The sequence below is a fragment of the Pteropus vampyrus genome, unplaced genomic scaffold (genome assembly GCF_000151845.1).
Source record: "Pteropus vampyrus isolate Shadow unplaced genomic scaffold, Pvam_2.0 Scaffold85, whole genome shotgun sequence".
NCBI lineage: Eukaryota > Metazoa > Chordata > Mammalia > Chiroptera > Pteropodidae > Pteropus > Pteropus vampyrus.
Window position 1 is genome coordinate 5,091,280 of NW_011888866.1, and position 18,061 is coordinate 5,109,340.

At 37.8% G+C, this 18,061-nt stretch overlaps 1 protein-coding gene across 2 annotated transcripts in view; it reads right to left on the minus strand.

Annotated features, from left to right (window-relative positions):
* The window catches only part of FAM81A (family with sequence similarity 81 member A), a 60,597-nt gene that overhangs the window by 39,188 nt on the left and 3,348 nt on the right, over positions 1–18,061 (minus strand). Inside the window, exons 2-3 of one of the 2 annotated variants that reach the window (XM_011363402.2) lie at positions 3,618–3,686; positions 2,328–2,601 (exon numbers count right to left, since the gene is read on the minus strand). In XM_011363402.2, the coding sequence (XP_011361704.1) occupies positions 2,328–2,601; positions 3,618–3,664 (321 nt within the window). In that variant the 5' untranslated portion in view covers positions 3,665–3,686. Of the gene's footprint in view, positions 1–2,327; positions 2,602–3,588; positions 3,687–18,061 lie in introns of both variants that reach the window. The other variant, XM_011363403.2, reaches the window with a different exon arrangement.

Genomic DNA, 18,061 nt, shown 5'->3' on the forward strand with positions numbered 1-18,061 from the left:
TTTACCTCACCTCAAACATGAAAATTAACTCAAAATGGATCACAGACCTAAATGTAAGAACTAAAACTAAAACTTTAGAAGAAAACATAGAATAGCTTTGTGACCTTGGGTTAAGCAAACGGGTCTTAAGACACAACACTAAAACTATAAAATGTAAAAGAAAAAAACTGATCAGTTGAACTTCATTAAAATTTAAAAATTTTGCACTCCAAAAGACATTAGTAGGAAAATCAAAATATAAGCAACAGAATCAAAGAAAATATTTGCAAATGACATATCTGATAAGGGACTTCTATCTAGACTATATAAAGAACTTTTACAACTCAATAATATGACAAATAATCCAATATAAAAATGGGTTCTTACACGTTACAACATGTATGAACCCTGAACACGTACTAAGTGAAATAACTCAGATATCAAAGGACAAATACTGTATGATTCCATTTATATGATGTACCTAGAATAGGTAAATTCATAGAAAGTAGAATAGAGGTTACCAGGGACTGAGGGAAGTGTGGAATAGGAAGTTATTGTTTAACAGGAGCACAGTTTCTGTTTGGGATGCTTAGAACGTTTTGGAAATGGGGAATGGTTATGGTTGCATAGGACATTTAAATGTATTTAATGTAACTAAATTGTATACTTAAAATGTTTAAAATGGTAAATATCTTACCAAAATAAAAACATAATTAAAAAAAAAACTGAAAAGACTTTTATAGACGTTTTGCCATATAAGACATGGAAATGACCAATAAGCACATGAAAAGGTGCTCAATACCATTAGTCATTAAAACCACAATGAAATACCATTACACATGCACTATAATGACTATAATTAAAAAGAGAGATAATACCAGATGTGGAGAAATGAGGATGTGGAGAAATGTCATACAGTTGGTGAGCTGTAAAATGTTATAGCCACTTTGCAAAACTGATTGCATATGTTTCAAAAAGTTAAATACGAGCTTACTGTAAGACCCAGCAATTCTATTCCTAGTAATTTTTATCCAAGAGAAATGAAAACATATACCTACACAAAGACTTGTACCCAAGTTTTCATTACAGCTTTATTCATAATAGCTAAAAACTGGAAACAATCCAAATGTCCATTAACTAATGAATAGACAAACAGAACATGGTATATCCATACAAAAGGATACTATACATATATAAAAAAGAACATGCTAGAACATGGCTGAATCTCAAAAAGATTATGCTAAGTGAAAGAAGCCAAGTGCAATAGACTGTATAAGATTTCATTTATATGAAATGTCCAGAAAAGACAAATTTATAGAGACAGAAAGCAGATTAGTGGTTGCCTGGGGCTGGGGTGGAGGTAGAGATTGATTGCAAACAGGCTTATATAATTTTAAGGGTGTGACAGAAATGTTTTACAACTGAATGATATTGATGGGTGGCACAATCTTATAAACTTACTAAAAATCGTTGAATTGTACACTTACAATGGGTGAATTTTTGTGATTTTTATATTATACCTCAATAAGGCTGATAAAATAAATATATAAATACATACATACAAATCTGACACCAAAAAAAAAAAAAAAAGAGGCTTAATTTCCTAAGCATAATCAAGACAAAATCTCCATGACTTGAAACAAAAAATCTTCCTTAATCTAGTCATATATCCTTTTATTCATATATTTAAAGATTACATGTGAAGGACATTAACATTGGGCAGTAATGGAAGCCCAGGCCCTAAATGATTCTTACGCTTTCTGAACTAAATTGTGTGGTCCCTGTGATCGCTTAATAAATAGCAGTAAATTTACAAATTCTAAAAATAAACAGTATTGGCCTTTTATTCAGCTCAATGCAGAGAAAAACAAAGCAATAAAAGGGGAGTCTGAGAAGCAATTCAAATCTCTAGGCTGTTTGAGTAATAAACTATATTACCTATAATCATCACGACCTAAAAAGATTTAATTTGAAGAGCAAAGGTTGACCTAGTAATTGTTTTAATAGCTGTCTTCAGTGATATGAAGGGTTTTACAGGGAAACTATCTGACTAGTTCTTCTTTCTCTCTCTTGCGAGCCAAACAAAACAAAGTGATTTAATAATCAGCAAGGTAAATTTAGATTAAACATAAATAACACTGACAGTCACTGCTATCAAATACCGGAATACATTTAACCAGGGTATTTGTTCAAGCTGTTCCCTTGGCGATCATTAAGAATAGATAAGACAGACAGCTTTGGTCAGAAGGCATTACTGCCTGGGAGATGGGCATTGGATTTGCCAACTTCCCGACGTAGAGCAAGCCTGTGGAAAGGGACATGGCCCACCTGATGGTCACACACCTTACCTCGATATCCCGATTAAGTTGCTTCACAATGGCAGTTATGTTTCTAATATGCTCCTCCAAGAAAAGCCTGGCCAAGCGGTCGCCTCCCCCTTTGTTTTGCATCTTCTGCAAACTGTTGACGATGTCATCTTTAATTCGGAAGGCATGCTCCACGAGGGCGGCGGTCGTTTTCTCGTGACAGAGGATTCTGTCCTCTAACTGCTCTACTAGGCTCACTGAGGAGTAGGGTGCCATGGTCAGGGACTGGCTGTGCCGGGGCATGGTCCTAACTCGCCTATGGAAAGAAGCCCCATTACTACTGTTGTTAATTGGGGGAAAGTCATGTTTATAGCCAGATTCGAGACTTCCCAGAGCACAAAATGCAAATTATCTATCCCTACGAGCTAAATAAAGTTGGAGGCCGGGTTTCTGCCCTAAAGAGTTTTCTTCGTGAGCCAGGTAGCATCTTTAAACAATAGTACCCGAAGAGTAAAGTGTGATGGTAGCAGGTACCATGACCTCCAAAAGCAAGAGGCTGATGGAATTTGGCACACTGAGATGTCTCCCTAGTATAAGCTGTGCTATCAAGATCAAGCTTATTAACAAAATAGCCTGACATGCCCTCCACCTCCCTCCCCTTAAAGCAGTAGTTACAAACCCTGCAAAGGTCAGGGAGATGACATAAATGAGTGAAGCACCCCACATGCAATGCAAAAGGGGATGGTGGGAACTTCAGAGAACTTTTGGAAAGGGCATCCCTCAACTAAAGGGAGCCACGATTCTGCTCCATCCATGAATAACCATCTGGGAATGCCAGGTCCATTTTTTCAGACGGTCTGATATTTCAAAAAGAGCCAGGAAATTCAGACTTGTATGTGAAATCACCTGATTTTTTAAGCTTTAACAACTCATTTAAAAAGTATTTAAGATGATGCAGGTCGAACAATGTATTTCCATGAGCCAATATTGGCATATGGACATCTAATCTGCAACTTGTGATTTGAAAAGGTTAGCAAGGACATCAGCCCCCAAGGCTCCAGAACTGTATTTTGTTGTTGACCAGAAGAACTACTATAGGGCTACTGTGAAAGCTCCACCTCTCATGGTCACTGAGTGGTCCACAGTATTCTAGTAATTGGAAGCTAGAGAGGGGACACAACAGTATTTCTTTTGCCCTTAACAAAATCATTCTTGGATAATGTAACAGCCACAAGGCTTCATTTATAATGACCGTCGCACCCACTAGCAGCCCTCATGGGATTGGTGAAAAGAAAAAGTATACCTTAGATGCATATTTTCCATATATTATACCTTTCCTTGGTGACAAGAGAAGGAAATACAGTGTTCCGTTGGGCCATTTTTCTTTTTAATAATTCACATCTGTTGAAAAAATAAACATTAAATTATTTAACAGTTTATATCTAGAACTAAAACGACCTCTAAAGCAGATTATTAAGTTATTAAGTAAATCCTAAATTATGCTGACATACCGATCAGTTTATTATTAAAGACCTTATATCTTATATATGAAATAAACAGCATATATTTCCAAATAAAGAAAAAAGAATCAAGCAACATCAAAATGCTTCTGAGGTTAACACCACCAAACCTTGCTAGACAGATCCACAGGACTGCTAAATGGAGTTTTCTGAAGTTTCCTCGCTCTGTATCTGCATTTCATGCTTGAGAAACCACTTTGACAGAAACAAGATAGTTTCTTAAACTGGCTTATTCAATCTGGTACTTCTCTGTAGAAATTTATAGGAAACTACCTTAGTAAATTTGATCCCAGCAAATTTACTAAATTACATTGCAAAAGAAGAGCACTTGTTTCTAAATTAATCTTAAATAAAACAATATATGGTCAGTGGGATCTGGTTTGGGAGAACCTGTCTGCTAAGAGAATGATATTCTTCATTAAAACTTCATTATAAGATATAATCATTCACATTACAACATACACATAAGGAACATTTGATCATTGCAACACATTAGAGATCTGAACAAAACTGGAAGGTTTTAAAATATTTCATTACTTAGATTTCTCAATACTGTTGTTAATTGCCTTAAAACAATGAATGCCTAGTAACCATGATCTGATTCAGTAATTAGTTCTCATTTAGATAGTGGATTCAGAAAGCATTTCTGACTTAAGTCATTGTTTTGGCATCATCTCTCCAGTGTGTTATTTTTAGAGTTTCACAATGTGAACATTTCACTTTCCTAGACAAAGAACTTCAAATTTAAACAAATTACATTTAAAAAAAAAAAGTGATTCATGCCAAACAAGTTACGATGCCAAAGGAGTTCTTCAGTAAAGATAATAATTTCTGCCATTTAGACTACATAAAATTAGGACAGTGTGGAAGATGTTAATTTTTAGAATCATAGAATCTTTACAATTTTAAAGCTGTAAAAAACCTTAGTTGAAATATTAATCTATAGAATAGCCCAACTTAAGACACATTTATTTGGCATCTATCATGTCTCCAAGTAACCTAAACAGGTAAGACAAAAACCCCCTCCCTCAAGGGTTTCACAGCCTACAGAGAAAGGCAGTCTTCTAAACCAACCAAGAAACAATGGGATATGGGGCTAACGGACCATATGAACAAACAACATGGGAAGAAAACGCTAACTAGAAAAGATATACACACCTCACGTTCACTGAAGCATTGTTCACAATAGCCAAAATATGGAAAATTCCTAAGTGTCCATTGATAGATGAATGGTTAAAGAAAGTGTGGTATATATACAATGGAATATTATTCAGCCATAAAAGAGAATGAAATCTTGCCACTTGTGACAACATGAGTGGACCTTGAGGGCATTATTCTAAGTAAAAAAAAAAATGAGACAGAGAAAGAGATATACCGTATGATCTCACTTATACCTGAGATCTCAAAACAAAAACTAAAATAAACAAACAAAAACCCAAGATTATAGATGCAGAGAACAGATTGATGGTTACCAGAGGCGGGGAGTGAGAGGGAGGCTGAGAAACAGGCGAAGGTGGTCAAAAAATAAAAAGTTCCAGTTATAAAATAAATAAGTCACGGGGATGTAATGTATAGCATGGTGACTACAGTTAATCCTGTACTGCATACTTAAAAGTTGCCAATAAAATAAATCTTAAAAGTTCTCATCACACAAAAAAATTTTATAACTTTATATGTGCCAGATGTAAACTAGACTCATTGCGGTGACCATTTTGTAATTATTACAACTATCGAATCATTATGTTGTATACCTGAAACTAATACTACATTATATGTCAATTATACCTCAATTAAAAAAAAAATTTAAAACATAAAGAAAACACGCAGGGAGGAAAAAAAGAGAGGGTTTCATTTTTCCTGCGTAGCAGCTAGATCAGGGAAGAACTGATAAGGATGAGTAGAATTTCCTAAAGTAGAAAATAGAGAGATTGTTCCATACCTTCTCTCCTCCACACTCCAACACTGCCTCTACATCTTTACCCTGAGCACACTCTGGCCTAACCTGTTCTTCCAGCCTCATCCTTGGCTACTCTTACCATATTCGCCTTCTCCAGTCAACTCTAACCCTCCCCCCACCATTCTACCCACCACTGCCATTGAACATACCATGCACTTTGCTGCCACCAGATCTTTGCCTTTGTGCTCTTTCAGAAATGCCCTTCCCAGCCCTGCCTGCCTGGAAAACTCGTATTCATCTTTTAAGGCCCCACAAGCCCCTCAATTTAATAAAATGGCTCCCTCATTTGTATTTGTTTAGCTCTTTATTCTGTGTGTTATATAGTACTTATTATGCTCTATTATTTTTAGCTGTTTAATAGTCTGTCTCCCCTACTAAACTATACGCTCCTTAAGGGCACATTTTAAATCTTAATGGACATAGAGCTGACCTGAAAGACCCATACGTTTGTTGATGACAGCATGACAAGTGTTCTAGTATCAGAAATTGCAGCAATAAAGGCATTAGAGAATATAGTTTAGTTAAAAAGTAAAGTTCTTTATTGATTCTGCACCCTAAACATTAACACTCAATATAGGATTTGTGAAGGGACATTTTTGGAGTCCCCTTTTCATCCTCTTGGAATTATCCTGCCTGAGCTACAGAAGCTCAGCACATCAGCTTTCTGAAAAAGGAGTCTACCAACCACCCATTGTTTGAGACTGCTTTTCACTAACAAACCTTCCTATTATCAAGCAGTATGTACTCTCTATGACAGGAAATGCCACATGGCATCAGTTCACAGCACACGCTGAGGTCTGTTCAGAATTGGTGCCTTTTTTTCATGAATGTTTATCTATATTACGTCTCTTGGTTGGTTAGTATCATGAACACTGGGGTCTATGAATCAGTATAAAATATCAATGTTACCAGATTAAATAACTTCTCAAAGATTGCTTCCAGATCTTCCCATTGTCCATTCTGGTTTACCTGATTGAGTTCATCGGCTCCTGTACATTTATGAGTCTGATCTCTAACACCATGAGTCAGTCTACAACATTATTAGGTAGGTCTGGCTTGCATACTGCTTCTATGCCATGTTTTGCCATTAAAATATCAATCTCCAGTTTATGAGTTTAAAAAATTGGGGGAAATTAGAGGAAGAGACAGGTAGGTAAAGCAAGGAGAGAAGAATTGAAAGAAATAAGAAAAAGTAAAATCATAATGCCCCAAATATGCAAGATACCAATAGAATCTGAGTTTTCACATAAGAATAAAAGGGAGATGCTATTAACTAAAACAAAATACTTATTTGTGATTATGATTCTGATGTAATCTACATATATGTAAATGTATTCCCAGGTATATGTTGTGAATATGATATTTTAATGACAAAAGGGGACATTATGCCAGTTGATTATTATACTTTAATAAGTCAGATGACACTGGGTAGAAACACCTACAGCATCATTTTATTGTAAATGATACGTGAATTTAATAAATCAAAATGAAAAGTTTTACTGAAAAATTAAATACCAATCATGCACAAATTTAGTTTTTCAGTTTACTATTAAAATACAGCACTGATGTGTTCTGCTGAGTGTCAGAATAAAAAAAAAATCGGAAAAGCATTTATGAATAAAGTGGTTGTAATTTGGTGTAGGAAAAAAAGCCTATTTCCTTATAGCTAAAAATAGAGTGAAAGGATAGAGGGCGGAGAACAGCTGAAGGTATGTCTAGAAAGACAGGTGGGAGTCTGTTCTCTAACTTATCTCTAACACCATGCTCAGGTGTTTGGGCTTCATCTTGGGCCAGTGAGGAGCGATCAGGGAGCTAGTTGTGAGACTCGAGGATGGTGAAAGGCAAGCTACAAGAGCATATGGGGCAGGCAGGTGTCAGAAGAGGTGAAAGGTGGCAGACCAGGATGCTGGACCAGGAACCAGCCAATGGAGGAGCAATGGCACCGGGCCTGGGGAGGAAGGGGCTGCAGGGTCTCCCAGAGCTTCTCCATTCCTCTCTCCCCGACTCTCTTCCAGCTCTTCTCCCTCACCTCCCACTGCCTCTTCTCTTATGATTTTTTCTTTTCCTACCACTGACTATCCTCCACTTATTTTCCTTTGCCCTTTCCCGTTTCTTAAATTCCCATTTTCACTGTCCATTTTCCTTCCCATATCTGACTCTTCTTTCCCTCCTTCTTTCACTCTCCCTTTTCACAACTACAGTTCAACGTATTTTTCTAACATGGAAAATGTGAGAGGTGGGGTCAGAAAGACCCTTATTTGAATCTTGGCTTCCCCACGAACTGTGTGATCTCAGCAGGCTGGCCTTAGGTTGTCAGGTCAGGGACACATAAATAATAGCTGCTCACCCTTACGCAGTGTTTACCCTGTGTCAGGTACTTGCAGAGCATATTTACAGGCATTCATTGAATTCATCCTCATAATCATTAGTGAAAGGACTGCTCTATTATCGCCATTTAACCAGAGGAAACTGAGACTTAGGAATGTCCAGCTGGCCCAAAGTCATGTGGCCAGGAAGGAGCACCACCAGATGTTACCCACGGGGAGGCTGTGAAGCATCCAGAACAGCGTCTGGCCTTAGGACACTGGATATGCTTCTAACAAGGGCCAGTTCCTTTCCCTTCCCTGTCTCCTGTCCCTTTATCACATCTCGCATCTGAGAGAAAAGATATTTTTTAAATAAAACTTTATATAAAAGGCAAATAGTATGCATTTGTTTAAAGAGCTATTCTATTGTTTAGTGCATGGGGTTTAATAGGGGAAATTATCATATACTTGCTATAAAATTTCATTTGTCCAAGGCTGTTCCACTTGGCATCACTGTGTACGCAGTTACCTCTGGACTGAAACGACGCTATTGTAACCTGTATTTTTGAAACCAGAGCACATACATGAAAAAAAATGATTTGCAACACTCATATTTTGAATGAAAAAATTTGGAACATTTTGAGAAACCCCTTTTCTTAAACTGAAAAATGCTTCTTGTGATTAATAATGTAATATTAAATTTTGGGCTCTACATAAAGGCATAAAGAATAAAGTGAAAATTACCATTCAGAAATTGCTGATGTTTATATCAATTTACATTTTTTAGAGATCTCTCTTCGGGATACATATAATTTTCTTTATTTTTTATTTAATTATAATTGGTATACAATGTTATATTAGTTATATTAGTTCTAGGTACACAACATTTTTGTACCTTACAATGTAATCACCCCATTAATTCTAGCAGTCATCTGTCACCATGCAAACTTATCATAATATTATTGACTATGTTCCCTTTCACTTTTTTCACCTATCACCCCACCTCCTTATAATTTTTTTAAAAAAATTAAATTATACTTTATATTATGTGTACCCTACATTTCCTAATTGATACTATATCGTGAACATCTTTCCATATCAATATATAGATACGCATCACAATTTTAATGCCTGTATAACATTCCATTGAATGAATATACTGTAATTTTTAGGCAGTCCCTTATTGACAGACATTTACAATGAAATACTATTTATAATCATGGTTTAATTCAACCTTTTGGTCTCTTATTTTCCTTTCCTTTGTTCTGTGAAATGATGCAGGTAGTATAAAAAGTCAATGGGGCAGACTGCAAGCTACTTTCAAAATTGAAGTGAAGATGAGACTCTGACTATAAAATCTAAAGACTCAAGAAGAGATTAAGTCAGTGGTTCTGTAAGAACAATCCAAGATACTATTGGACTCACAACTGAAACAACGCAAACAGCATACTTCTGATTCCTGGTTCAATGTCAGTTTTTGGCTCTATACCATGAACTCCATGAGGAGCTGTATTGTCCCTAGGTATATCCCAAGCACCGGACACACAGCAGTTGGTAAATAAACATTTGTGGGATAAATGAATTTTAAGGATAGGTGAATAAAATTAAGTCATTTCATAAGTCAAATTTAATCCATTGAATTATCTCGTGACTAGAAAATGAATGTACAACCAGGAAGAGGAATGGTATGCACAGCATGCCTAGTAAAAGCGAGTTTAGAGAGGCAAAATTTATCAGCGCTTGAATCTAAGAACCTGGGACAGCAGGAAGAGTTCTGTAACAGAGAGGGATGATTAAGCTCTCATCGTCTGATGACATTACCCACTAAGATAATCCTGCTCACTCTTCCTGCCCTGAGCCCATACTTACTAAGCACATCATTTAGCTTCCCATGTGGATGTACACAAAAAGAGAATATGTGGGAATCAGCAAACTTGTCTCAGTCTATCTGCCAGCTACTTTTCTCATCGTGAATTAACAATTAGAATCATACCTCTAATGAGAAATTGGTGTGGGTAAATTGGTCTCTTGAAATCTGATAATCTCTGATTGTCCTAGTAGTAATGAATATCTAAACCCAGGACACAGAAATGTGATGATCACAACATGGCATTTGTTGTGGGGGACAGACCCTTATGTAACGTGGACCCCATGATCCCTGCCTTCTGGAGTTTACACCATGTATGATTCCCTCCCCTTGAGTGAGGTGTGACCTGTGACTTCCTCTCTTAATGAAATATAGCAGAGACCAGCCAAGTGACAGTCACCTGTACTCAGCCGGCAGTTGTGCAGCTGGGATTCTGACAGCACATCATATAAGGTATAGTTCCACTCACTAGGAATATTTTAAATTTATTTTAAAATTTTTAATTATTTATTTTATAATCTTTTAAGTCATTTAATAGATTTCAAAATGATTGCCTTGCTGACAAAATCTCAAAAGAATAATGAAGACAGAATAAGAACTTTAACAGCTGTATTGGGTTTTTTTTTTTTTCTTTCCTTCATAACAGTGGCTGTGTTCTGGCCAGGGGAAGTAAATTATAAAATAAATCTAATTTGTCACAAGAGATAAAAATCACAAGAGATACCATTTTTACCCATCGGATTGGCAAAAATAAAGAGTGGCAAGATCAAGTATTGATGGGAACATATATGAAACGATGAGAACAGCAGATGGGAATGTGAAAGCAATCTTCAATATCTAGAAAAGCTCAAGGTGCACAAATCCCATGACCCAATAATTTCACTGCTAAGAAATACCCCTCCCCCAAACTTCTCCAACATGTTCACAAGGAGACGTGTACAAGAATACTTAAGGTAGCCTTGTTTCTAAGAGCAAAAAGAGTGGGCGAGGGGATTGAACACCCATCATTAGGCAAATGGATGAGTAAATGGTGATATATTCATGCTACGAGAGAACAAACCACTGTGGAAAAAAATGGATTAGAATTACAAGTCCCAACATGAATGAATCTCACAAATATGTCAAGTAAAAGAGCAAGTTGTAGAAGGATATGAACACTATGATGACATTTTTATAAAGGTTTACCATATGCCAAATCTATAACATCTAAAGATGAATATGGAAGTGACGCACACCAAGTCAGGGTCCCATTTATCTCTGAGTAGGAAATACAGGGGATCAGGCAGAGGAACGCAGGAGGCTTTGACTAAATGTACGTTTCACTTCTTCAATTAATTGTTCATTGTATCATTAAAAAAGAGAAAATTATTTCTTCTTCTCCCACTTAAAAACAAATATATAAAGACCATGAGCTCAAGGGGAGTCAAATTGTTAGTTGCTCCGGGACGTGTACAGAACTCAGTTTTGCCCTGTATACATTCTGGGGACCACAAAATTAGAATTACAGAATAACAGTAACTAATCTTCATCAAATCTCTACCCTTAAAGCATTTTACCCATACTTAACATGGGATATTATCTAGATGTTCATATTTCTATAAATGGCTATTGGGTAAATGTCCAATGATAAAATAATACTTAATAAAATATGGCATAGCTGCTCAAAAGAATATCAATAGCTATTTAAAATATGGTTACAAAGACTGTGAAGTAACAGAAAAATATTTATATACTAGCTATAATGTTAAGGTTTTTTTTTTTAAAGAACAAGTTTTAAAAATAGATTTACAGTACTATATAGAACAATAATCCGAACCTAGAAACCAAAGCTTTGCTCCATGGTGCCACAATTTAGGTAGTGCAAACATTTTAACTTATGAATTAATGGATCCTGCAAAATTTTAAGTTCCACTCTTGTCATGCCCCCTCCTTTTCCTCCTCCTCTCTCCTAAGGTAAAGGAGCTCATCCGACCTTGGTCCTGCAGAGATAAATGGAGTGGTCAAGGTCAAGGACAAGACAACTACTGCACCTCTGTATGCAGAGGCCACACACTGTCTGCTTTTCTTCTCTCTCCTATCTGACTCACCACCCGGCCGCCCTCTCCATGAATAGATGCTTCCTTGGACTTGCAGTTATCTTTAACGCTGCTGCCTGGGCCCCATCCCATGCTAAAATGCTGGAATTCTCTGTGGTGTAAATAGCTGATGTCTGGGTAAATCATTTGTTTTCAGTACAAGGAGGAGGAAGAGAGGTGTGTAACTTAGGCCAGGGACTAATTCCAAAATCAAAGTACTTAGATTGATTCAAAAAAAAAAAAAAAGTCAAAGAAAGACCACTGATAACAGCAAAAGCTTTCCATAAATTAATGACAGGGCTCAGATTGGGGGAGTGCCACCAAATGATGTGTAAAGAAAACAGCACAAATAAACACATCCTGTCTTCCTAACAGGCAGCTCCCTTCTTCCTACACATGGCCAGAATTTTGGACAATAGGTAAGCCGCACTTGCAAGAAATCTACTGCGCTAGCATATTTGGGGATGTAGATGGCATTATGGTTATAAGGTGGATCTGGGGGAAATACGAGTAAGTCATCAAAGGAGGATCCTTAAACAGCATCCTCACACCAAAATATCCTGCCTTGAACACATTAGGTCAGTGGCAAATGAAGCTTACTTGACACACCTTGACATTTTTTTCAATTGTACATTACCCTAGCAACCCAGAAATCCCTCAGCTATCCTGGGGAGAGTGTGGCAAGGGTTCCAGTACTCGAAGTAATATTATCCTATTTTTTAAAACAGTGCATAGAAATAAATCAAGATATAATTAGTGGCAATGGCTACATTTTTATTCTACTTTTCCTAATTTTCAAAATAATAAAGTATGCTCTTTTCACATTGACAAAAATGTAAATAAAAACTTCTTGAAATAAATAAATAAATAAGCAAAAAAATAAAAATTAAGAAATAGAAATTGCCTATTTACAGCTATCAAAACCAAGGGACAAGCCTGATCTGGGTTTAAAAGATATGGTTCAGTTAAAATAAGTTTGTTGTTAATTTTTTTTTTACTGAAGTTAAAAACACATATATTTTACTATCTTACACATTTTTAAGTGTACAGTACAGTGTTGTTAAAAACATGTACACTGTTGTGCAACAGATCTCTAGAACTTTTTCATCTTCCAAAACTGAAACTCTGTGTCCATTGAACGATGACTGTCAGTCTGCTGTTAATTTTTACCCATTCCCTTGTGGCCCAGGACTCTCGCTGATCCCCTCATCGAAGCCCTGGATTGCCCAAAGATCAGAAAATCAGGCATCATGTACAGTCCCAGTGGCTCAGTCTGCCATCGGTGTGAGCCGCCAGCACAGCACTGCAAAAGCCTGAGGTTCCGGGAACACTGTGATACCCTCTACAGGGTCCCGCGGCAGATATTTCTAATGCCTTTTGTGAAAATGGCCTTGATTTCTTTTCTTAAGACTTGTTTTCTTTCTCCTCCACTCTGTCACAGTCACGAGGGGAAATACGTTGAAGGAATAAAGGTGAAAGGTGGCTGTGTTTCTCATCCATTAACTAAAAAGAACTTAGAAATGCTCCAGACATTTATTTATGGTGGTCTTCCAGCCAGTGCAGGGTTACTGCATGACTGATGGGATCCAGTAAATCTGCAACGTATGTGTGGCCTCTGTCAGGTCCAGATGGAGTCACTAATGAACTGAAATCATCAGGACTCCTAGAAACCAAGAAATGGCTACTGATGTTGCTTTAATTCACTCTCCACTTCTTAGACTGATGCTAACATTTTTAGGAGAACCCCTGCAAAAACAGATTGGTTTTTGTTCCCATCTATTAATAACAGCTATTTTGAAATGCTATTTAAATCTTCTATTGTTATTTGAACTTTTCACGGATTATATCGCCCCAAGTGAGCTGCTTTGGGTTAGCAGGGACCATATACCATATGTATCTGTAACCCCTGTGAAGATCAGCAGCACAGCATCTCTTTACTGACGCTCCTAAATATTTGTTCATCTGCTTGTTTTTCTAATTTAGTAAGGCTCGTCATTTTCATCATTGAGTTGCTCTGCCCAAATGACATATCGATTGTTGATCCAAGGTCCCCTCCAACTGTGAGCTTGGCAGACTGCGTCAGGTTGCCCTGTGGTGTGCACGGGCACTCATACATGCACGCACCCACTCCGAAAGAGAATTGTCTTAATATTACTTTTAGGGTGTTTTATTATGATCAACAGCTATATTTGGCAACTTTTCTTTCTAGCATTAGAGAATACACTTTACCAAATGTTAAAAAAGGAACTTGCCAAATGCAACAGCTAGAACAGAAAAGATATTATTAAAAGCTAGTGTAAACGCCATATCTACTAAAGTACTGACATCTCCAGGACACCAAGGATCATACAGAGGAGAGGAGGCATGACTTTGCACACTCATGCAGAGAGACTGCTAGTTGTGACTTGTGGGCTCTACCCTATATGAATTTCTAACTGAAAAGCTAAGGATTTGAGCATGGAAGAAAGACTAGCCTCTAGTCTCTGCCCTCCTTCTCACGCACAGTAGAAGGGGCTGGACTTCGCGGCTGAACATGGGAGTCTATGAAGGGCTCTTTTATTTGGAGTAACGACTTGAGTTCAGTGCATTAATTTTATAATTATTTGAGAGAGCAGGGGAGGCTCCTGAGCCCTGCCAGAGATAATTAAAAATGGAGAAAGAAGAAATCTGAAATAAACAAAAACAAGCTGAAGGCACTGGGGGTTTCTGAATAACATCTTCCTGGTTAAACAATTTTAAGAATTCCATAATGCAAAAGCAGCCCCCACACATTCTCTCCCACATAAACACGCTTTTTATTTAAGCCCCACTCAGCTAAGCAGCAGAATCTCTTGCCTTCAATTCTGTAGCTACCACATCCAGAGAAGATGTTATCTGCACAAAAGCACTCTTAAGAGAGAAAAAGCTGACCAAGTACAGGTACATCTTGAGGAGGAATGCTTTTGTTCTAATAACCTTGACAACTCACCACCCTCAAATCTGATTTCTGACCTTAAACACCAATTGTGCCTTAACAGAAACTGAAAGTTTCAGTCCTTTTGATGCTTGTCAACCAGCACATTCCAAGTAACTTTCCTGGTGTACCAAAAAGGTAATCAAATACACCATGTTTTTGTCACTGACAATTACATTTTTAAAATACCAAGAACCACTGAGCCAAAGGGGGTGGGGGGGGGGCGGGAAATCAACAAAAGAGTGATAAAAGCAATCGTTTCATCTTCTTTCGCCTGCTTTTATGTTAGAAACCCATGGCACATAAAATCACATTCAATAAGTCAAACAACAAAATAATCAATATAAGAAGAAGGAGGAAAAGAGAATAGTTATTAAGAGGAAGAAACAGGCAGGAAGAGTGAAGTAAGGAAGAGGAGAAAGCATGACGGAGTGTGGGGGGAGAGAGAACGTGCCAGTGGAAGAGCAGAGGAGAGAGTCGGCTAGACAATGAAGAGGAGAGAGACAGGTGGCTGCAGGGCTCAGAAGGAAGGATGTGAGCCTGGGAAACCGCTCCTCACACATTCAGCTGCTCATTTGGGATGTGAAGAAATAGATGGGCCATTTTTATATGCTATGTTGGGTTCCTCTACTCTTTTTTTAAAAATCAAATATGTCCTTTCTTTGTTTTGACACAATTACACAAAGCTAAGATGCCATCAGGGGAAAATCATTTATTCCACTTACAATATGGAATTACCTTTTTAAATTACCCATCATTTTGCTAAAAAGCCTTATTTTGAACCACTATCCATGTGACTTTTGGAGAAAGGCATGGGTCTCACACCCACCATCACATACCAGATGCTAGCAGACAGCTCATCCTGGGCATTCGCTCAGTGATTTTAATCAAGTAATTTAGTCCAGTCAACAAATATTCATTGAGCCTCTACAGTACTGAACAAGATACTGCCCCCGCACCCAGGAGCTTCAATTCCGTAGGGATATAAAACAGACAAGCTGCTACACAAGAGTGGAGAGGCTGGTATATGCCACATGAGTGGTATAGACCAGGCGTTGCCTCTGGGCAGAAGGCAGGATCAGTCTGAACTGGTCCATCGGCAAAAGCATTTGAGTAGCAGGTGTTTGAGCTGAATACTTAGAGGGTTAATTAAGTGCAGCCAGCATGAGAAAGGGTGGAGGAAGCACAAAGCAGAGGAAGTACTAACTAAATGACCAGCTACACGGGTTTATGTTGGTAAGGAGTGGAAGATAAGGCTGGGACAGTCACTGGGATCATATTCAAAGGTGTTGACTCCACAATGGTCTGAAACAGGAAAGGAACAGTAGGACCAGAAAGGAAAGGACATTTTAAGGGAGATTGTGCCGGGGGCACACCATCTCAACACTCAATGACCAACTGGATGTGGGAGTGTGAAGAAGAGAAAAAAAGTCAAAAAAAAAAAAAACAAAAACCCAAGTGATCAAGAACAGGTTACAGAGAGAATGACAGCACCAAAATCATTTGGGATGCACTAAGAAGGACACAGTATCTCATCTGTAGGATGCCTCCCTAATAAGGGACAACCTGGATCTATCATGAGAAAACACCAGACAAACCCAAGTTAAAGGGTATTCTACAAAATAACCCTCCTGTACCCTTTCGAAACGTTAAGGTCGTGACAGTCAAAGAACAACTGAGGAACTGACCAGACTACAGGAAATGAAAGAGGCATGTGACAACTAATGTAGCACAAGATCCTGGATTGAATCCTGGACCAGGAAGAGACTTTTTAAAGAAGGTCCCCTCACCGTTTTTACTATAAAAGACATTATTAGGGCTATTGGTGACACTTGAGTAAGGTCTATAGATTAGATAATTATACAGAATCAATGTTAATTTCTTGATTTTGGATGCTTGCTATGCAGTCTTTTTTTTTTTTTGGAAATATACACTGAAATATTTGAAGCGGGGAGGTAAAGGGGTATCATGTCTACAATGAACTCTGAAATGGTTCAAGAAAATTATAACATATGTACGTATGTGTGTATATGTCTGTGTTTGTTTGTGCATGTGTATGTGTGTGTTTGGAGAGAGAATGTGATAGAGCAAGAAGGATAAAGCAAATGTGGTAAAGAGTTAATATCTGTAAAATCTGGGTAAAAGGTATATAGGAATTATTTAAATTACTCTTGCAACTTTTCTGTAAATCTGAATTATTTCAAAATAAAAAGCTAAAAAAGGAAAAATGATTAAGGAAGTTAGGATGAAGAGTTGTTTAAAGACAAAATAATCAGGCTTCTGGGTATCGGATTCTGAATGGAATTTGGGAGAGAGTAGAACCAGAAATGTAGATTTGAAGGCATGTGGGAGGCCTGAGTAAATCTGGTTAAAAGCAGAGCTGTAAGGTCATATTGCCAGAATTCATTTCTCAGGTCTGTTCCTTAACAACCAGTTACTTACTTAAGTTGCCCTCATTTCTCTCTGCTTAAATTTCTTTACCTATATAACAGGAATGATCAGCATATCTGCTTCATAGAGTTGGAATGAGGATTAAAGGACATGATACAAGTGAAGCACGGATGGTGCCTGGAAAGGCTCCAGGGTAACCGCCCATGACAACTACTGTTGCCTGTGGGGTAAGGCTGACACCAGGAGAGGAAGAGGGCAGAGGCAAGGAAAAGAAGTGGAAAAGGTCCCCAGGATCCTACAGAATCCCACGTTCAGAAGTTAGGAGGATAGAGATAAATGCACTTGGATAACCAGTGACACGAGACAAAAAAGGTGAGAGGCTCAGGAGGAGGGTGACTGCTGGTAGCAGACACAGGGTGGAAATCAAGGTGGGGCAAGTCAGAGTAAAGGCTTCAACTTTGCAATCAGAACCGCTCCACTAGAGCCCCGCAAATAAGCAGTTTCAACAGAAAAGTAAGGGTGAGGCTAAAAGAAGTGAGTGGGCAGTCACAGGAGGGAAAGCCACAGTAGCATGGAGTAGAACTGCGCTGCCCCATACAGTAGCCCTCAGCCCCATGTGACTATTTAAATTGAATTTGAATTCATTTAAAATTAACAAAAATTAGAAATTTAGTTCCTTGGTCTCGCTGGCCACATTTCATGTGCTC